General features: G+C 55.3%; 3 protein-coding genes across 3 annotated transcripts in view; 1 reads left to right on the top strand and 2 right to left on the bottom strand.

Moving 5' to 3' along the window:
• Window positions 1-1809, bottom strand: part of CATSPERG (cation channel sperm associated auxiliary subunit gamma) — a 44299-nt gene extending 42490 nt beyond the window's left edge. The window contains exon 1 of the mRNA XM_084612092.1: window positions 1452-1809. Within this exon, the coding sequence (XP_084468218.1) occupies window positions 1452-1491 (40 nt within the window). The 5' untranslated portion in view covers window positions 1492-1809. The remainder of the gene's footprint in view (window positions 1-1451) is intronic.
• Window positions 1810-1887: 78 nt separating this feature from the next.
• Window positions 1888-10578, top strand: PSMD8 (proteasome 26S subunit, non-ATPase 8; the record flags this gene model as incomplete). Its single annotated transcript, XM_084612093.1, has 7 exons — window positions 1888-2043; window positions 4856-4928; window positions 5338-5440; window positions 6739-6904; window positions 7539-7639; window positions 9065-9176; window positions 9898-10578. The coding sequence occupies 7 exons, from the start codon at window positions 1888-1890 to the stop codon at window positions 10033-10035; spliced, it is 849 nt and encodes a 282-aa protein (XP_084468219.1). The 3' UTR covers window positions 10036-10578.
• A 2949-nt stretch (window positions 10579-13527) lies between these two features.
• GGN (gametogenetin) lies at window positions 13528-16662 on the bottom strand. Its single transcript, XM_084612807.1, has 2 exons — window positions 14510-16662; window positions 13528-13660 (listed from the first exon to the last, which is right to left on the bottom strand). Exons 1-2 carry the CDS (start codon window positions 16633-16635, stop codon window positions 13531-13533), a joined length of 2256 nt encoding a protein of 751 aa, XP_084468933.1. The 5' UTR covers window positions 16636-16662; the 3' UTR covers window positions 13528-13530.
• Between the last annotated feature and the right edge of the window lie 4001 nt (window positions 16663-20663).

A 20663-nucleotide genomic window follows, 5' to 3' on the forward strand; every position in this document is an offset into this window, starting at 1 on the left:
GAGCACTTTATCTACTAGTAAAAGGCATGAAATGCCGTAGCTGTTTACATGGTTGCTCTCCCAGCAGTGAAACGTAGCCAGCTCTGGGATGGAGCATAGCAGCTGCTTTTACCATCACACAGCAATAATATACAGCAGTTTGGGAGGAGAAGTGAAGAAGAATACCATTCTAGCCAGCTGAAACTACATGAGGATTTTTGGGAGACAGTGTTTAAAAACTGAATTGGAATGCAGTCAGGAAAGAGTTTCAGAGTGAACTGGAGGTCATAGCTTGGAGAAGTCTTTAGGCACTTAACCTAAATACTTTTGAGCATCTGGGTCTGAATTCAGAATTAACTACCTCCCACTCCCTAGGATCCCCAGACAGATTTCAGTTTTGGGGCCAGATGCTCAACTGGTTTAAATCGGCACGGATCTGTTGACAGCAATGGAGCTATGTCAATTTACACCAACTGGGATTTGTGTTAAAACCATGAAGAACAGCCAGTTCTAGCTAGGTTTTGTCTTGAAATCCTTTGAACTTAAACTCCCCTGTGAGTCTCAGGGGCTGTGAACCCAAATTCATCAAAAGCCCATGTGACCCTAAATCAGCAAGGGCTGCTGCACAGCTCTAAACTGGAGTTCTGTGTAAATCTTGTGCCTCCTTTCTAGGGATCAGAAACAAACCTCATGTTGTGGTACTGGAGGGTGTGAATACAGGAGATAACTAAGCAGCACAAGTGTGTGAAATCCACTAGGTTTTGGAAGATAAGAAGTTTTATATGAAATTTTTCCTAGGAGCGTGTGGAGAGAGCAGCTAGAATTAGGGGTGACCGATGTTATGGCAGGTATAGGACGCCACCTGGTGGAAAACCATAATGGAAAAACCTAAAGGAGATTCCGTAATGTGTACTGTAATGTGTTACAATGATAGTCTTGGCATCTCCCACCCAAGGGACCCAATACACCCCGTAAACATTTAAGGAATGTAGCCTCACAAAATAATTTGGCATAGCACAGGATTAAGACGGCATGTGTTGTACAGGTTCGAGCCAGTGGTTGGAACTGGGACTCCAAGGTTTTCTTCCTGGTTGGGCCATGGACTCAGAGATGGCAAGTCCTGTTCCCCCCTCCCCCGTGCCTCAGTTTCCCGTGTTGCTAATTCTCACGACTTCCTCATGAGTCTCATGATAACTTACTAAAGCCCCTGGTCCTGAAGAATGAACTGACGGGAGAATCTCCACTTTCATTTTTAAAAGCCCCAGGTTCCGCCTTCGCTTGTGGCGAACAGCTCGAGGGTGTGACCGGCGCCCCCGCTACGGGCTCAGACGCCGCACCGCACGAGGCTGGGAAGTGGAGTCACGGCTTTTGGACGGCTGGATCGACCCAACCGGCTTACGCCCCGAGCCTCCCTATGACGTCACTTCCCCTTCCCCCTCCCGACATCACATCCGCCCTCCTTTCCAGGTCACCTTCCCGCATGACATCACATCCTGTTCCCTGCTGGCGCATCTCCTCCTGACGTCGCCCCCCATGACCTCACAGCCGCTCCCCGTAGGATTTCATGGTCCCCCCCCAGGGCGTCATTCCCCTCCCTTTCCCGCCCAGTGATGGCCCCTCACGGTGGCACATCATCCATCCAGATGACGTCGCGTATCTCGCTTTCCTGACGTCACACACAGCCCAACGATGTCACGCACCCCGGCGGCCAACGGCTTCCCGCTTTCACGCTGCGCGCGCGCCGCCCGACCCCCCCCGATGACGTCAGACGTCGTGCGCGCGCCCTCCCGTGTTCGGTCAGGCCCCTTCGCCCTGCCGGCGGCTGGCCGCGGTTGCCAGGGGAGGCCGTAAAGCAGCGCGGCGCCGGCGGCCGTAAAGGGGGCGGCGCCGCGGCGCGGCTGCCGATTCATGGCAGCGATGGCGGCGGCCGGGCTGGTGGTGAACGGGGCGGACGCGGCCGCGGGGCTGAAGGCGGCGGCCGGGATGTACGAGCAGCTCAAGGGCGAGTGGAACCGCAAGAGCCCCAACCTCAGCAAGTGCGGCGAGGCGCTGGGCCGCCTCAAGGTGCGGGGGGGCGGGGAGCCAGAGGGGGGGGGTCGATCGGGGGGGCCGGGGCGGGGGGGCGGGGAGCCAGAGGGGGGGCGTCGATCGGGGGGGCTGGGGGCCAGGGGAGGGAAGGAGGGAACTGGGGGGGGAGGATCGGGGGGGTCGGAGGGGGGGCCGGGGCGGGGAGCCAGAGGGGGGGGGCCGGGGCGGGGGGGCGGGGAGCCAGAGGGGGGGGGTCGATCGGGGGGGCTGGGGGCCAGGGGAGGGAAGGAGGGAACTGGGGGGGGAGGATCGGGGGGGTCGGAGGGGGGGCCGGGGCGGGGGGGCGGGGAGCCAGAGGGGGGGGGTCGATCGGGGGGGCTGGGGGCCAGGGGAGGGAAGGAGGGAACTGGGGGGGGAGGATCGGGGGGGTCAGAGGGGGGGTACCGGGCTGGGAGGGAGGAGGGGGGGTACCGGGGTGGGGGGCTGGGAGGGAGGAGGGGGGGCGGGGAGCCAGAGGAGGGAGGGTGGATGGGGGGGCCGGATGGGGGGTACCGGGGTGGGGGGTTGGGAGGGAGGAGGGGGGGTGGAGGGAGGGAGGGAACTGGGGGGAGGATCATGGGGGGCGGGGGATGAAGGGACCCGGGAGGGCGGGGGGATGGAGGGAACTGTGGGGGGGGAGGATCAGGGGGAGATGGGGGCAGGGGGCTAGAGGAGGCAGGGAAGGTGGGGGATGGAGCGAACTGGGGGAAGGATTGGGGGGCAAGGGAAGTGGGGGAGCTGACAGTCAGGGTGGGGGAGAGCTGGGGGCGGGGGGGCAGCGGGAGGGAGCGTGGGGGTGGTGCTGGGGGCACAGAGATGGGGAGCCTGACTGGGTGAGGGGTTTTGCAGATGGGGAGGGGGCTGGAATCCCCTGAATGGGGGGACACAGAGGTGGGTCTGGAAGCCTCCCCACCCCCCAGGGAGCTGGCAGTGGTGCAGGGGGGGTGGGGAGAGCTCCTCTGTTTCCTTGCAGGGGGGAGCTGGTGAGCCCAGCAGTGGGGGCAGGGGAGAGAAATTCTGGAATCTCCTAGTGGGGCACAACGGGGACCCTGGAAGCCTTTAAGCCGGAGCGATTGGGATGCCTGAACAGGGAACCCCCACCCCACTTTTCCCCATTGGGGGCCCTGTTGTCATGCTCTAGGGGCTGGCATCTCTCCATCCCCTGAGTTTATCTCTGCTCCTCTGTACCACCTTTGGCTTCACCCTTGTGATTTTGCCACTGCCTCGGTGGAGGGCAGGGTAGGAGGCTGGTGGGGATCCCGGTTGGTCTTTGCCCCTCCGGAGTAGTGAGGCTGGATGGCAGGCAGGCCAGGAAGAATTGGGACTGCAGGTTAGTTAGGGAGAGGGAAATGTCATCGGGGAGGTGATAGGTAAGAAGTCGTATTTGGGGGGCAGCATGTCTTGTACACATGGAGTCCAGGTAAGAATAATAATGTGTGCATCCAGTGTGTTGTAAAATCCTCTGGCCCTGGTATGGCTGCTGCTTCCTGAATAGAGTCTGGGTCCCAACAGAAGACACTGTATATCCTGCCTTTCTGTAGAGTCCCTTGGACCGAACAATCCCAGAACACTGTGTGCAAAGTCCATTGAAATGCAGCCACCTTTGGGGTGATAGCTGTTGAACGACCCTATGGCAGTGCTGCATGGCAGCTTAAGATATGGGAGGTGAAGAAGAATCCTGTAGTGGACTGAAGGCAAGCAGAATTTAGGGAGTCCGAAATGGAACTTGGAATCTGAGCTGGAATTTGGCCCAGTTGATGCCCTCTTAAAATATGTCTGAGATATTTGGTGAATGATCCTCAAAGTGCCTTTTTTCCTAGGAGACTTGGCACCTTTGTCTCCACCTGAGCAGGCAGGAACCTAGAGCTGTAGCCCTGTGTCAGAAATGGGGTGGGGGAGAGAATCGTGGGATCCCGCAGAGGGTGGGGTCGATGAGTCAGAAGGAGTTGTCTGCTTCCCACAGGCCATTTGTGCCTTAATATTTACACACCTCTGCACAAGTGCTGCTGTCATGCCCGCCGAGTCACTAGTGAGCCCAGTGCGCCAGCATCATGCTAAGGTAGGATTGAGGCGAACCCAAGGTTGAGGCCACTTGTTAAACATCCCAAGGGACTGTTTGTAAGAATTGGGGTGTTACCCAAGTTGAATTCAGCCAGGATTACTGTTTAATTACATCCTGCCTCTTTAAATTCCTCACCGCTGCCATTTTGGTTAAACGTAGGGTGGTTCTTCGCTTCCTGCCCAAAATTGTGGAGCTGGTAAGTGACTGTAGCGTTCCACCCCAGAAGTGGCTGATGTGAAGTAACCCCTGGTATTGCTGTAAGCGTTTGAGGTTTAGGAGCGATTAGCAGAACAGAGCGCCTTGGAGAGCCCAGCTTTAAACAGAAAGCTGTTCTGCACCTCGGCTATAGCAGGGCTGGTGCTCCTGTGTGTGTGTGTTAACGCTTCGGTTGAACGTAGCACTGCTGAAAGGGGCTAGTTGAGTGATACCAAAGGCTTCTTTGCCCCCAGGACAGGTACAGCCAGCGAAAGCATGCCTGCCATCCATCCCCTCCGCCAGCGTGCTGTAACCACTCCGGAGGGGCCCAACCTGGCAGCTCAGTTGCCGAAGCCCTTGGTGTACTCAGCCTTAGCCTGCCGACCAGTTGTGCTGAGGGAGTCTCATGTTGTGGCCACCTGTGCTGCAAGGAACTGGACTGAGCCCCGTTGCAGCAGAATGTGTGCAGGCCCCCACAGCCCTTGGTGGGATGCTAAGTCTTGGTTGTCCTAGCGTCCGGTCTCGTGTAACGCGTCTGCTCTTCTGTTCCAGCTAGCCCTGCTGGAGCTCAACTTCCTGCCTACAACAGGCACGAGACTGACGAAGCAGCAGCTTATATTAGCCAGTGAGTATCATCTCTGCATTCCCTAGAAGGAGCTTGTCCTGTCCGTCCCACCCCCCACCTTCCCTCACTCAGAGTAGCAGGCTGTGTGCAGTTAGCTGCAGTTTGTCTCTGTGTTGCATGGCAAATGGCCAAAATGCACTGGGTCTAATATGCTGCCTCCTGACTGATACTTCTCATTAAGGGCAGACTCCCCGATGAAGGGGGCTGACTGCAGTGCTATATGTGGGGAAGGAGGTTTCCTTCCTGACCACGGGCCCCAGCGAATGAGATTTGTTCAGCCCTGGCGTCGCCGCAGTGCTGTGAATAGAAAAGGGAGCCTTTTGAGATCTCGGTCAGGCGAGAAGCCCCCCTGCCTGCTGTCCGCCAGTCAAGCTCTCTTAGTCTGCCTTTCCATCTCTCTCTGTCCCAGGGGATATTCTCGAAATCGGAGCCCAGTGGAGCATCCTGAAGAAAGACATCCCATCGTTTGAGAGATATATGGCTCAGCTGAAATGCTACTACTTTGACTACAAGTGAGTGTCGGACCCCCAGCATTTCGTCGTGTAACCACTGACCCCTGTGGGATGGGAAGCGTTCCCATCATGCGGTACCCGGTTGTACTGACCTCCTCAGACTTTCCTTGCTGGTAGTGTGAATACACATGGTTTGGTTCAGCTAGTCTGGTATATTGGATGCCAGTGGTCCCTTTGGTCCAAAATCCTGTCTTCTGCCACGCTGGATTGGATCCTGGTGACTGCTCTGGTCCAATCTCCTGCTGCAGTGAATGGCTCAGATCAGTGGGCCCTCTAGTCAGGTGTCCTTTCTCTGACAGCAGCCCAGCAGGGGTGCCCCAAACAAAACCATCCCACAGGCACAACACAAGTAGCAGCACCATGCTGTTCCCTGGGGAGCAACTCGTCCCCAGTCCCCGAGGTAATCCGGCCCCGGTGAGTCTCCCTGAGATCCTAGTTCTCTTTTAATAAAGAATGTTCTAAACGGGTGCAAAAAAGCCAAACAGAAAAACTGAATTGGACCGAACCAAAAGGCTTCCTGCTATCGCTCAAGGACTATGTTGAAAGCATGTCGGGTGAGCGAGAAAATGTGGGCCTGGAATTAATAAACCAAAATTGGTGTGTTGGAAACTAGTCCTAACTGGTGGCCAAATTAATCAGGGGATGGGCTGTTCCATCCATCATTCTCTTTTGGGGTCCTTAAAGAAAGACTGAGTGGAGGAGAGAAAGGGGGAAATAAGCAAAAACAGATAGAGGCTACTGGAGCGAGCTTCATCATAGCTGGTACCCCTGGATTCCTTCATCCTACTCCTGAGAGATGGCCAGGCCAGGGAGAGGGGCCAGATAATATCACCACCTCTACCGGCTCCCACTGAAGCCCAGCCACTGCCGGGGATAAAACAGGATCAGACTTTAACAGCAGCCGCCGTAGCTCCAGCACATCTCCGCGAACATCTTTTTTTTTTTTTTTTTTCCCGGAAAGGACAGTTATCACCCACCACCTTTGATAGCGTTTGAGACTGTCAGCCGGGTTCTTTTTCCTTCTAAAAACCCTCTGGCTAGAGGGAAAGGGACCAAGGGATGCTGCTAAAATGGAAGCCTTATTTAATGCTTTGCATTTCCAATGCTTTCACTGTTTTTCCTTCTTTTATCTGTACCAAAAGGTTAACAGGCTGCTTAATGGTGTGTGTGCCAGGGTACTAAGCAAGCTGAGCTCTTGGGGTACCTAAGCCTGATCCTTGTTTAATGTTAGACAGTGACTGGGTTCTGTTAACATCTTTGGGCCCCTATTGAAACTAATACACCACCGTTCCTTGTAGGGATGAGTTGCCGGACTCCGCCTACAAGCACCAGCTGCTAGGGCTGAACCTGCTCTTCCTGCTGTCCCAGAACCGCGTGGCTGAGTTCCACACTGAGCTAGAGAGACTCCCAGCGAAGGACATCCAGACCAACGTGTACATCAAGCACCCCGTCTCGTTAGAGCAGGTAGCTCCCACTGCGGCCTGCTCGGCCTGCCGCTGGCCCTGCCACTGCAGCGTTGGTGGCCTAACCCCTTTCCGCCCAGGGCTTTGAGTTACGGTTGTCTGTGCCTTTTCCATGCATTGTTGACCTTTCCAGCCTACTGTGGGGTGGGATCAGGGCATGGCTGTGTCACTGCATGGATGGGAGCCATCCAGCGAAAACCTGAGGGTACTAACACAAGCAGCATCTGCCTGGTAGCAGTGAGCCAACACCCCCGCCTGGTGCACGGTGGCATGACTGAGACAGCTACAGCTGCCAGCTTTTTAGATGAGCTGTAAAACAGGCCCTGACCACTTATGAAAGATTCCCAGCATGCTCTTGGGTAAAACTGGAGTGTTACCCCTTGAAAAATATAGTGTCATCCTGCTTCCCTCGCTGTTTCACTGAGTCCTAGCTTCTGGGCCAGTGTTGCTGTGCACTGTTAAATAGCAGCCACACTGCAGCCTAGAAGTGGTCGCATCTTAGCGGTGGCTGGAGGCACGTGCGTGCATGGCGTAACTCCATTGGGGAGTTAAGATTAAAGTGGGCCTGGCTCCAGGAGCAACTAATCCAACTCCCAAGACAAACGCCTCAAATCTCTGCTTCTCTCCCCGGCTAGTACTTGATGGAAGGCAGCTACAACAAAGTGTTCCTGGCCAAAGGCAACATCCCTGCTGAGAGTTACACTTTCTTCATCGACATCTTATTGGACACCATTCGGTGAGTCTTTTTTTTTTTCCCTATTGGCTGCTTCGATCCGCCCTCTGTGGGCTGTTAAAGGGAACCCGTTAAAGGGAACCCAGAGCATGTAGGAAATCACCTGATAGGATGAAGAGCAACTAACGAGCTAGGGCATTGGCATCTTGCTGTCATGAATCGGTCCAGAGGAATTTATTTTCCCATTGGAACACGTTGGGGAAATTGGAGTTTTTTTTGGCTGCAAGGTGCAGCTGCTATAGAAGGGGGCTTCTCTTCCATTAGGTGTATTATGGTAGCATTGAGGAGCCTGAGTCATGGATCACTGTGCTAGGAGCTGTACAAACGCAGAGCAAAACCCCTGGCCCTAAAAAGCATACAAACTAGCTGCTGTGAAACAAGCTCATATAGGAAATAGCATGTAATACAGACTTCCTGTAACCTCCTAGCACTTCCCAAATCACCCATCCCCTCTCGCCCAGTACATATGCCCACAGATCAGAAAGGGCTACTCTCAGGGAGCCTAAGCATGGAACGATTTAGGATCTGAGAAAGTTGGGAGCAGCTGGAAGGCAAGGGTGGACGGAGATACTTGCGACTGGAAAGTACTTTTCCGTAACTGTGCGTCCTGCCACAGCAGTATGGCAAAGATTCTCCTAAGTGCCCGCTGATTCTGGGTAACCCACCTGAGCCCCCTTTTCAAAGTGCCCTTTAAAGTATCTGTTTATATTTGTGGTGTTTTTCTGGCCCTTTTTACCATAGTGTCTGAGCACCTCACAGGCTGTAATGGATTAATCCTCACATCTCTCCTCTCCTTCCCCCCCCCAACCTCCCCCACCTTTGGCAGGGCTGTTATCCCACTGTTACAAACAGGGAAACTGAGGCACTGAGTGATCAAGTAAATTGACACAGCAAGTCTGTGGCTTGCGTTTCAGCCAGACACTGGGTCAAGAAGGGATTTTTTTTCCCCCTCTGTGGTGTGGAGTGTGGGTTACGGGCCAGGTTTATCTGGGTCTATCTCAGTCACTTCGCTGCCATTGCAGGGGCCTTGGGCACTAGTGCCCCTCCTATGGCACATAATAGTCTAGTCTTCTATGGGCTGTGATTCTGTGGTCTCATTTTGGCATGGTGGGGCTGATGGCCTGTGCCAGACAGGTCAGACCAGCTGATCTAGTGGTCCCTTCTGGCCTCAAACCCTATGACTCTGACTTAAAGGAATTGAACGCCAGCTTCCTGAGTCCCAGGCTAATCCCCTAACCGCTGGGCCATTCTTCTTTGTCTCAAGTTGGGCTTTCCAAATCGCCACGTGTGTGTGAGCCTCTTGGCCCAGCCGCCTTCCTCCCCCTGTAGAAGTCCCATCTTCCAGCTTGCTAAGTTCTGTTGCTGCTATATGTCTCGTGCTGTTTTCGAAGGCAGAGGTCTGACCACCTTGTTTCCCTCTGGTGCCAGGGACGAAATCGCCGGCTGCATCGAGAAGGCTTATGAGAAAATCCTCTTCAACGAAGCCACCAGGGTTCTGTTCTTCAACACCCCCAAGAAAATGACGGAATACGCCAAGAAGGTGTGTGATCTGCTGTGACTGAAGAGAACCCCACTGTCAGCTGACTTGTGGCCCTGTGGGCAGCAGAGTCCGACCTGCTAGCTTCGTCAAGTCCATTTCTGCTACTCTTTATTCCCACTAGTCCTCCAAAGCCGCCACAGCTCTGGCAGGCAGAGCCAGATTCAAGCCTGGCTTGTACATCGGCAGGATTGTTAGCCAGTAAAGCTGGTGGGAATACAGAGCTATTTGTTTTTCCCCACAAAACACTTCAGCTAAAACCCTCTATTCAAAACAGGTGCCGCAGTACCTTGTGGGAGTTTTAGTTCGGCTGTCTTTTGCTCCCTGTCTCCTCCGTGGGCCAGGCTTTCTGACTGGACTACATCTCCCATGATGCACCATCTTTCCCTTCTTGGTAAGGAGTGGTGCATTGTGGGAGTCCCTGCCTGTGGTGCATCATGGGAGATGTAGTCCAGCCAGGCTGCTGAGCCATAAGCAGTCCCCCTAATGCTGACACAGAAGCTAGGATGGTGGTTCTTAAGATACCTGAAATCCCCATGGTGTAACCTACCTGAAAGGGTTGAAATGGCTGGGATTCTGCCTGCGCTTCCAGGGAGGTGGAAGGGTTTCAAGCCACCCTGTAAGGAGGAAATAACGCACAACAAGGAAAGCCTTGAAATCCATAAATCGGGAGAGGGCTTGAAACTTTTTTTTTAATCTAATGTTCTTTTCCCCTTTATTTTAGCGCGGTTGGGTTCTGAGTCCACACAACTACTACAGCTTCAGCAGCCAGCAGCAGAAACCCGAAGACACCACCATCCCGTCAACAGAGTTAGCTAAACAAGTCATTGAATACGCCAGGCAGCTAGAAATGATCGTCTAGCAGAGCTCCAGCTGAACTTTCTCTGCCCCTCTGGCCCTGGTCCCCTTGTTATTTTAGTGTCTTACTCCTGTTCCCATCAGCCTGTCCCTTTTTAAAACTATTTAAAAGGTTTCTCTGGGACAGCACAGTTACAAAGCATGAGCGGCCAGGCTGCCTCGTTCCTTTATGCAGTCATGTCCTGTAGGCAGGGAGGGCCCTTAAGGGCTACACTGTTCTGGGCTTCTCTCGTTCAGCAGCATGGGTGGAGGGCAAGACCCTTTTTAAAACCCTTCCAAACTCAAACTCTCCTCCATGTGGAGGATCCACTTTCCAGCCCACAGCCCTTAACACCCGTGTTCTGGAGGCTGTGATACGGGTGATGGCCTCTATTCTACCTGCCTTTGTTGAGCAGGATAGAGGGAGCATGTCAGATTCTAGTCAACAAATGGTTAAGCAGCCCCCAAGAGCCGTCATTAGTGTTTTGCTTTTTGTTCCCTGCTCCATTTGTTGAGTCATTTAAAGGGACTGTGTCAGTTTAAATAAAATTATCGTTTCTTGTACAAATGCATTTCCTCAGCTGTAGTAGTAAGGAACCCCCTGAACTTAACACTGCATAATGTTAAGGTTGAAGAGAGTCGGGCACCCAGTTAACGTGACTGGGAAGCAGATATCTGACGCTTTAGGTGGCTGTGAAAGGTCAGCCTGCAAATCTCTGCTCCTCCCTGTTTGATCTTGTTTCTCTGGGCAATGAACTGAGACTGTAGAGGAAGGATGGTCTGGGGGTTAAGGTGCTTGGCTGGGACTTGGAAGACCCAGGTTCATTCCCTGCTGTGCCACAGAATACCTCTGTGACCTTGGCCATGTCACCTAAATACACCTTTGGAGGTGCTAGGACTCAATCCGCCCTGTAAAGTGGAGATCACAGCGCTGTCCTGCCTCACAGGGGTGGTGCGGGGCTCTGGTAGTACGGTGACAGGGGCCACGTAAGTACCTTAGACAGCTAGGCCCTTTCTCTGGGTTCTCCAAGGCTGCAAGATTTGGCTACAGCTAGCGCAGAGGCATGTTTATAGCCAGACAGACTGGAGGAGTGTGTTTTTTTTTTTTTGGTGGGACTTAAAAATAAAATAAATATTAGAAATATTTGTGTTTGTAAAATCTTCTAGAATTAAAACCTAAATCCCCAGCAGTCCTGGCTGGCTTCCTTAACGGTTTGACAGCCTGGCTCTGCCCCAAACATTCCCCTCAGGAATACCAGACCTTACCTTGCCCCCTCCTAGTTAAAACACACAAGTTTCAGCTGGTGCCCCTTTGCTGGGTCAGTTTCAGAGAGCTGCTGCTGCTCTCTGTTTTTCACATGACAAAAGGGAGTGGGTTTGTTACCAGGCCTCTGTCTTCCTTTGGAATTCAGTATCAAACACAAACGCAAGGGGCGGCTGTCTTAATTGTTCTGAAGAGGAAAGCTGCATGCATCAGATTACAGCCTTTGTTCGGGATCCTGCGGAGCTCCCAGGGGGAGGCTGTACACAGCTGCATCCACTGAGGTGAAGGGTGCAATGCTGTGAAGGCCAGACACCACAGGTGCTGACCCCAGGCAAAAGGTGGTTACTCCACGACTGAATTTCACCTTGAGTCTGAAGATGGCTGTGGGCTGTGCCATTATTAACAGAAGGGGAACAAACCAGCCATCCTGCTTCCCTGTGAGGGCGGGTTCGAAGGACCTTTAAGTTACTAGCTCCCCGTCTCTCCAAAGCACCCGTACGCTTGTGCCACTGTACTCAGGTCCTGCTGTCTGGTTGCGATGGAGCAAACACAAAGTGCAGCAGTTAAAAGTTGCACGTCCTGCCAAGGCAGAAACTTCACTGACCGGAGCAATGCGAACGTTTAACTAAACTTTGGAACTCACCACTACATGACAGTAGCAAGGCCCAGAGGTTAGCAGGATTTTCACAGCATGGACCCAGCAAAGCGGGTGTGAAATGCTACGTGGTCAGAAGTCACACTTTTTTTTGTAGGGGTGTCAGTCACTGCGCTGGGGAACTGCTTTCCTGCTCCCCTGAAGCTGCAGCATGCTGCAAAGAAAAAAATTCAAATTTCCTTCCCCTCCCCCCCCCCCACATTTTTCAGTGACATTTAAACTAAGAAGGTAAGTTCACTGATAGGGTGTTTCTCTTTGTTGTGTATTTGTACCAGCACGGTTGGGTCCTAGCGGATGGAGCTAGCTGGCTGTGGGACTGAGCAGCCCCAATAATAATGCCTAGCTCTTATCTCAGCAATGGCTCTCAAAGTGCTTTACAGTCTTTCAATGCCAGGGGAGAAATCTCCCCAGATAACTCTCATAGGGGGCGGGGCGCAGTAGCCCTGGCCGCTGGGCCGTTATTCCGGACGAAAGTCACGTAGTCTGGAGTAACTGCTGGGCTTTTATTCTGGAGCCGTGCCCGCGCTGGAGTGATGAAGGAATAGCAATAACAGAAGACCAGTTTTTCCATATTTGTGCTGGGAAACCTCCCCCTGTGGACAAGTGCTCTGAAAATCCAGGCCCTTTTCAAGACCTTAACCCAAAATGCACCATGAGGCCTGAATGTTTACCATGGAGGTTTGCCCTGGGCCCTTGCGTTTTCTCTCTCTCTGCCGCTGGGGCGTGCTGCAGCTCTGTGTTGCTGCTTCCTGCATGGAGAGCAGCTGGGCCTCCTGCATAGGCCATCCAGGAACTGGTGCGAGGCTGAGCGGTGGTTTTAGCAGGCGTGGGGCAGCGAGATTGGAGATTGCCCTTGCCTAGAGCTGGGCACAGCTGGGCAAGCTTCCGCTGGCTGGTTCTGCGAGTGCTCCTCGCTCCCAACCCGCAGCCCCTGCTACGCCAGTCCTAGGCCCCAAAACGTCCCTGTTATGCTGTTCCTGCCTTGTCGGCTCTGTCAATGTACCTTCAATTCACGTTCTGGCACCTCCCCCTGCAGGGTCCACGCTTTGTGGTGTCTGTCGGCCGAGCACATTGCATGCACCTGGGGATCTTCACAAACCCCCTGGGTACCACCCTCCACTCCCCCTATTTCAGGGACTCCCTGCACTACCCCATGTCCCCAGGGGCTGTGTGTCCCCATCTTCCCATGGCACAGGCTGTCCCCCATGTTCTTTCTCCTCTCCCCCCCTCCCCCCCCCCCCGATTCCATTCTCCCCACAGGGCTTTTGTGTGCAGCCCTTCCCCAGGCCAGGGTACCTCATTCACCCCTCACTAGGGGTTGTGTCCCCCTCCCCCCAAATGGCATTATAAGGGGTGAAGATTGTCAGGGACCTGTTTCTACCCACTTTAAGGCCCCTTTATATGGCCAGGGGCAGCTCAGGGGGGCCACTGTAACTGAGAATCAGGCCAGCTGTCTCTGGGGTGGGAAAGTCGCGCGTGGGGGAATTCACCCAAGATTTGTCCAGCCTGCTGCTGCTGCTCCCGCGTGGACCGGCGCGTGAATGAAGCCAATCCACAGAGCTGGCCGAACGTGGTTTATTGACAGGAAAACTGGGGAATTCTCAGTCATCATCTCCTGCCTGCTGCTCATATGAATCCAGGAAGAACCTGGTGCCAGCGACCAGCGATCCAGCCAGGATGGCAGTAGAGACCCAGGGCGGCTCAGCCAGGTGGTTGGCGGAGGGAGTCAGCCTGCATTGAAGGGTGAAACAAGAGGACAGGCAGGGGCAGTGGTTTGGATAGGGCAGGCACCCAGTCATCGCTGATCTGCCCCCAGGCACCCACCCTGCCACTTCCACCACCTCTGGCAGCTTTTTCCATTCGGGGAACTGGCGCAAGCGACATCGGCAAACACACATTTTTGCCAGTGGGAGCTGCCTCTCCAGCAGGAGGGTTTGCCGGTCGAGCCCTATCGGCAAAGCTTTCCTGGCGCAGGCCTGGTCCCGCTCCCCATCAAGCTGGGGTGGTAGGTCAGGATCAGAGCGCTGGAGACAGGCAAGACAAGACTTCTGCTCTCCAGCTATCAGGGGGCTGCTTGGCTGGCTAGGCCATTGTACAGCAGTCCAGGCTGCTTCTCTGCAAGCATGTGGCTTGATGGGATTGCTAATGGGCTAGCCATACTGGGGCAGACCAATAGTCCGTCTAGCTGAGCATCCTGTCTCTGATAGTGGTTAGGGCCAGAACTTCAAGGGACCAGCTCCCTGACCATCTTGGCTAATAGACCACTGATGGACCTATCCTCCTGTTCAAGTCCAGCCCAGTTCCATGGTGACTGAAAACTAGAGCTATTTCAGTGTGTGAAATTATTTACCTGGGATTTTCAACCACAACCCCCTTGGGCTGGATCTGAACTGGCGACCTAGAGGTTATGGGTTCCCCAGTCTCCAAGGCCCAGGTCCTCAGGTATTTAGGTGCCTATCTCCCATTGGCTTTGAGGATGTGGGCCTGGGTCACTGACTCGCCTCCTTACAGAGGCTGGGCTGGGAGCAGGGGGCTCTGAGCGCTGGGGGTGCCCGGGATCCAGACCCCACGGCCACTCACCACGCGGAGATGTTCCTGGGCAGCTTCCTCTGATCCTGGTGCTTGCAGTAGCACTTCCTGGGGCACGAATCCATGACCTGGAATGGCGGCCAGTGGCGAGCGGAAGCCTGGGGCTTGTCGTGCGAGCCGTCCGGACCCTGCTCTGAGGCTGCATCCTGGCTGGGCTCCGCGGGGGCAACCTGTGGCTCCAGGGCTTCCCGCCCCTGCCTCTGCGACTTTATCTTCTGCGTTTTGGCCTTCGGCTGCCCGTGGGCCTTAAGCTTCTCCTGCGGCTTCTGGGTGGGGCTAGCTGCCACCTTGGGCTGCCACGTGGACCGGGGCTGCAGCTTAGTCATGGCCTGTTTCCTCGCTTTCGGCCTGACATGGCCTGGCACCCCCTTGGAGGCGCTGCTCTGTTCCAACGCTGCCTGGCGCTGAGCTGCCATGGGGCAGGAGGGGCGGGGAGCTGCCAGGCACGTTGGCACTGGAGGGGCTGGAGTGGGAGGAATAGCCTCCTGCCCAGGCAGGGCCATGGCTTGGTCCTCCCCTTTGCCAGGCTGGACTGTGCTGGCAGCTGCAGCCTCTCGCGAAGGCAAGGCGGGCGTGTCTGGCGTGGGTAGACCAGGAGCCTTTGCTGGTGGATTTGCCTCTGGGGATGGTGTCTCTGGCTTCCGCTGCTGGGTCTCTCCAGCTTGTGTTAGCTGCTCTGGCTCTGCCACGAAGGCAGGGCTAAGTTGAGGGAGTTCCCCATCGGGTTCTCCGTTGGGACCCAGGTTCTTCCTCGTGTCGTCAGCTAGCCAGGCCCTGACGGGCTGTGGGTGGCCCTCATCCTGCCTCAGCCCGTCAAGCTTGGGGCCATTGCCCAAGAAGGACACGAGCCGAGACACATCTGAGCCAAACCTGGGGCTATTTCTGCCCTGGCCTTTGCGCCGCTGCGGGTAAGGGGTGGGCGCTCTGGGCTTCTGACCCTCCAGGCTCCTGAAGTTGAAGGAGGTGAGATCGTCCAGGATCTTGACCAGATGCAGCTGCTGCTTGGCCTGGCTCCGGGGCTGGGTGGTGGGTGAGGCCTGCTCCTTAGTGCCCATTTTCTGGAACTGCTCCAAAAAAGCCTGGCTCAAGGAGCTGAGACCCTCCTGATCTCTCCTTTCCAGCCCCTTGAGCGGCAGCAGCTTCTCAGCTGCCTTGGGCGACCCAGAGATGCTGAGCGGGGCCTTCTCCTGGGGACACTGCTTCAGGGCGTCAGCAGAGGAGATACCGGAGGAGATCAGGCTGGCCCGGTGCTTTATTGCCTTGACGCTGGGCGGCCGCTGCCCAGGCTGGATGGTGACCTTGTACAGGAAGCTCAGTCCATGTTCCAGCAGGGCCTGCACCCCCTCTGTGTTCACCCCGTCCTCCTCACTCCCTTGGGGCTCCTTTGCTCTGCTGCCCCGGGTCTTGGCCTGGCCGGTGGGCGATTGGCGTGGACTGGCGGGTGCCTTTGAGTCGCCGTGGCTGCCGGGTGAGCCTTCCTCATGAGGAGGGGGCTGTTTCTTCCCTCCTGACGCAGCCGGGGGCCTTGGGGGAGCTGTGCTGGTCGGGTTCCTTTCTGCTGCATCGTTAGGCCCCCCCTGGTCATTGGGGTTTGGAGTGTCTGCACGGGCGGGGTTGTCCAGGACTGAACTCGGCGTCCGTGTCTCGGTCAGGGCCGGTTGGCTGCAGCCCTCTGGCTCCGACGTGCCCTTGGGTGCGCCGACTCCCTGTGCCCACTCCAGCCGCTCTGGGACAGCGGCACTCTTGCCTAGAAGGTCGCCCTGGCCTCCTTGCTTCATGATGGAAACGGTCTCCCCTTTGCTCTTCCCCTTGGGCGCTGCCTTTCTGGACCTCAGCAAGTCTTGTTCGGGGGGTGGCTTTTGAGACCCAGATGTCACCTTCTGGCCCTTGGGTTCCCCTTGGTGGGTGCCTGGGATATCCAGTGCTGGGCTTGGCTCTGTGCCCAAGCTGGCATCGCCACTTAAGCAGGTCGATCCAGCTTCCCCTGCCTTCCCTTGCCCCAATTCCTGAGCCGAGTTATTGTCTCCAAGGCCTGGATCTCTGCTGAGGCTGCTGGAATTCTGAACCCACATGGAAGACAGCTTGAGCTTGGATTTCTTCGAGCAACTCTTGCCCATCTCTGACGAAGCCACCTGCTTTCCTCTTCTCCCCGGCTCTCTGTTGAGTGGCTGGGAAGGTTCTTTCACTGCAAAGGTTTCGGGATGAGGCGGGAGGGCTCCCGATTCACTCCCAGCCCCGCTCGGCGTGCCAGCCAAGCACCGGTCGTCCGCTCTTGGCTTGCCTTCCTTGTCTTTTCCCTGCGCGGGGTCTACATCTTGGGATGCTTCCGACTGCACGTTGCCCATTTTCAACGTTCATCCTGTGAGCGGGAGAAAAGAGAATGACAGCGCGGCCCAGTGGATGAAGACTCGGGAGGTGTGCAGTCTAGACTCAACTCTGCCGCTCGCCTGTCGGGTGACCTTGCTTAAGTAGCTTCCCCTCTCCAGGCTTCTGATTCCCCTCCCTGCCCTTGTCTAGTTAGATTATTAACTCTTGATCTAATGGGTCCCTTCTGGCCACAAGCTCTGTGAATCTTGTGGGCAGAGACTATCTCTTCCTAGCACAATTGGGCCTGGAGGGCTGGTTATTTATCTGTCTGCTGAAGGTACTTATATGAGCCCTGTCCCACTGTGCCTGAGCTCTTTGACATCTTTAATGGATTTATCCTCATAACACCCCATTGTACAGATGGGGAAACTGAGGCACACCATGGCTAAGACCCAGATCCTCTCAGGGATTTCAGTTCAGTAGGAGTTATGGCTCCTAAATTCCTTTGAGGATATGGCCCAGGCTCTCACCCTAACGCTTGGGCAACGGAGCAGATACGCCCTTCTGGAATATACACAAGAATTACAATGCTAGTAGACAACCGTTCCATCTGAGCACCTCAGACAGAACAATGGGGCACATTTTTAACAGGAAAGGCAATTAGCCAGTGGACCAACTTACCAAGGGTCAAGGCGGATTCTCCATCCCTGGCCATTTTGAAATCAAGACTAGCTGTTTTTTCTAAAGGATTGGCTCTAGTTCAAAGAGGAATTAATTAATCCAGGGCAGGCCTATGCAGGAGGTCCGACTAGGCCCCTTCTGGCCTTAGAAGCTATAAACAGTGATGAATTACACCACCTGGGTCACAACAGCCACCCCCAATTTACAGAGGGGGAAAATGGGGTGAACTAACTTGCTCGAGAGAAGACCGCAAAACTGTCACCCAGGTACCATGAGAAGGTAGGAAGGTTAGATACAGACGTGGGGCAGGATCTGAAGCCTATTCAAATCCAGGGGAAGCTTTCCACTGACCTCAATGGCTACGGGATGAGGCCTAGGCAGAGTCACCACCCCCGGGTTGCTCATTTTGCCTTGATTTCAAAGGCAGATTTTTACTTCCTCTAGCAAAGGGGACTTCTGTTATTCCTATTAGGTATATTATGGTAGCTCCTGGGAGCACCAGGTATTGACCAGGACCCATTGTGCTAGGTGCTGTACATTTGTATGGCTATTAGGTGTATTATGGTAGCACCAAGGCGCCCCAGGCATGTACCGGAACCCCATTCTGCTAGGTGATGTACAAATACACAACTAAAAGATGGTCCCTGCCCCCCAAAGAATTTACAAATGGGGTTCCACCCCTGGTTTGGGATGCAAACAATATTTTACAAAGAGAAACTTTTTAGGGTCAATGTTGGGTTAAAAAGATCATTTGATTCTACCCTAAATTACACTGGTATAGATCAGGAGTGACTCCACTGCAGCCACTCCATTCCACTGGTGTAAACCCAGCGTAAGGGAAATGATCATCAAGCCCCATATGTAATCATCACAGGAGCTGGTGAAAGATAGGGAGGCAGTGTTGGCTAGTGGATAGAACCCTGCCCTGGGAGTCAGGCCAGCTGGGTTTTATTCCCAGCTCTGGCTTGCCAGGTGCCCTGGGGCAAGTTACTTTCCCTCTCTTGTGCCACAGTTTCCCTATCTGTATATACGGATAATGAGCGTTTTAGGGATAGTGAGAGTGCTTTGGTACAGCATTTTGAGCTCTCCCGATGATACGAGCTAGGGATTGTTATGGGCGATTAACACCCTAGATTGTTGCAAATTAAAAATCTAATTTCTTCCCCCATCCCCAATCCTCACCTTTCTTCAGGCCATCTTTTTTTTTAACCTGGGGAGGAGGTGGTGGTTTGTCTGTTGTTTGCATTTCTCTTTGCTTGGTAGAGACCTTTTGTCTCGGGGTTCTCCCACGGGGGGACAGCTGAGCTGCATTGCCAATGGGGGGAGAAGGGTTACTTGTTTACAAAAAGAAACTGGAGAAGTTTGGTGATTAAAATTAAAGCTGGCAACAGTTAAGCCGCTGGCGTGCTGGGACCACCGGTCGTCATTCGGACCACTGTGGTCTGTTTCCTTCTACTCTCCTGTCGGTTTGTCTGTCTCCACCTGCTGTCTCTCGTCTTACACTCACGTTGCGAGCCCTTTGGGGGCAAGGCCCATGGGCTTGTTGTGTGTTTGTTCAGTGCCTAGCGCAGTGGAGACCTGACAGATTCCTAGGCATGACAGTGATACAAATAATAATATAATGGGAACAATTTCTGCTCAGGCTTAGGTTTCGAAAAGCTGGTTTTTAACCAACCCCTCCAACCCCCTTGTTAACCCAAATGTGACCTTTCAAATATCAATCAGAATTATTATGAATGTATTGACTCCTATTATGTGTATTCTAGGCCAACAGAGATGGGGAACCCATTGGGACGGGCACTACAGGGTAAGAGACAGTCCCTACCCCCAAAAAGCTTACAAGCTAAAGAGACAAAGAGTGGGAGGGGAAACTGAGGTACAGAAAGGTGAGGGACATGCTCTAGGGCACCCAGCATGTCAGTGACAGAGCTGGGAACAGAACCCAGGAGTCCTGAGTCACTGAACGCTAATTATTATTGGATCATTCTATAAGTCTGGCTCCCCGTCGTTCTCCGGTCTTGATGCCAGGCTTGAAAATGTGAACGCACATCCCCCTCCTCGGGGTAAGAAATGCCTTTTCCTCCAGGCGCCCGTATCTTCCCCAGCCGCTTGTTCCTGAGCCAGCTGCCTCTGCCCCCAAACCCAGAGGGAAACAGCCTTGGGACCCCCCCCCCCAAGCTTAATACTTCTGCTGCTTGCCCCCTGGGTACTGCCCCAAACGCAGACTGCCTCCCACTGCCTGGGCCCAGACCCCTGCCCTGGCTCATAACCTCCGACACGCGGTTAGTGCCCCCTGCCCCCTGCTCCTGCCCCCACAGAATAATGTCCCCGACCCCTCCCTCAGTTAATGCCCTCCGACCCCTCCCCTCTGCCATCTCCCCCGGTTACTGCCCCAACCCCTTCCCTCCGACCCCTCCCCTCCTCTGGTTAATACCCCCTAGCCCCTCCCCCAGCTAATGCCCCTGCCCCCGCCCCTCTGACCTCTCCTGTGGTTAATGCCCCCTGCCCCCTCCCCTCTGACCCCTCCCTCAGCTAATACCCCCGCCCCCTCCCATTTGACCCCTCCCCTCTGACCCCTCCCCCAGATAATGCCCCTGCCCCCACCCCTCTGACCACTCCCTCAGCTAATGCCCCCGCCCCCGCCCCTCTGACCTCTCCTGTGGTTAATGCCCCCTGCCCCCTCCCCTCTGACCCCTCCCTCAGCTAATGCCCCCGCCCCCTCCCATTTGACCCCTCCCCTCTGGCCCCGCCCCCGCACTCACCGCCCGGCCGGGGGCTCTGTCCGGCGGCGCAGGGAGCGGCCGGGTCGGGCCAGAACCGCCGGGGGCTGGAACCCAACGGTCGCGAGCCCCCTTCGAACCCCCCGCCCCCTCACAGCCCCCCCGCGAGCCCCCTTCGAACCCCCCGCCCCCTCACAGCCCCCCCCCGCGAGCCCCCTTCGAACCCCCCGCCCCCTCACAGCCCCCCCGCGAGCCCCCTTCGAACCCCCCGCCCCCTCACAGCCCCCCCCGCGAACCCCTTCGAACCCCCAGCCCCCCCGCGAGCCCCCTTCGAACCCCCCGCGTCCTTCGAGCCCCGCCCCCTCACAGCCCCCCCCGCAAGCCCCCTTCGAACCCCCCGCCCCCTCACAGCCCCCCCCCGCGAGCCCCCTTCGAAC

The sequence above is a fragment of the Lepidochelys olivacea genome, assembly GCF_965140295.1.
Source record: "Lepidochelys olivacea isolate rLepOli2 genome assembly, chromosome: 23".
Classification (NCBI taxonomy): Eukaryota; Metazoa; Chordata; order Testudines; family Cheloniidae; genus Lepidochelys; species Lepidochelys olivacea.

Coding starts and splice junctions, on each gene's coding strand:
- GGN (XM_084612807.1), bottom strand. CDS start 16,635: ATGGGCAAGAGTTGCTCGAAGAAATCCAAGCTCAAGCTGTCTTCCATG. Junction 13,661..14,509: donor CCCAGGAACATCTCCGCGTG/GTGAGTGGCCGT, acceptor CCTTCAATGCAG/GCTGACTCCCTCCGCCAACC.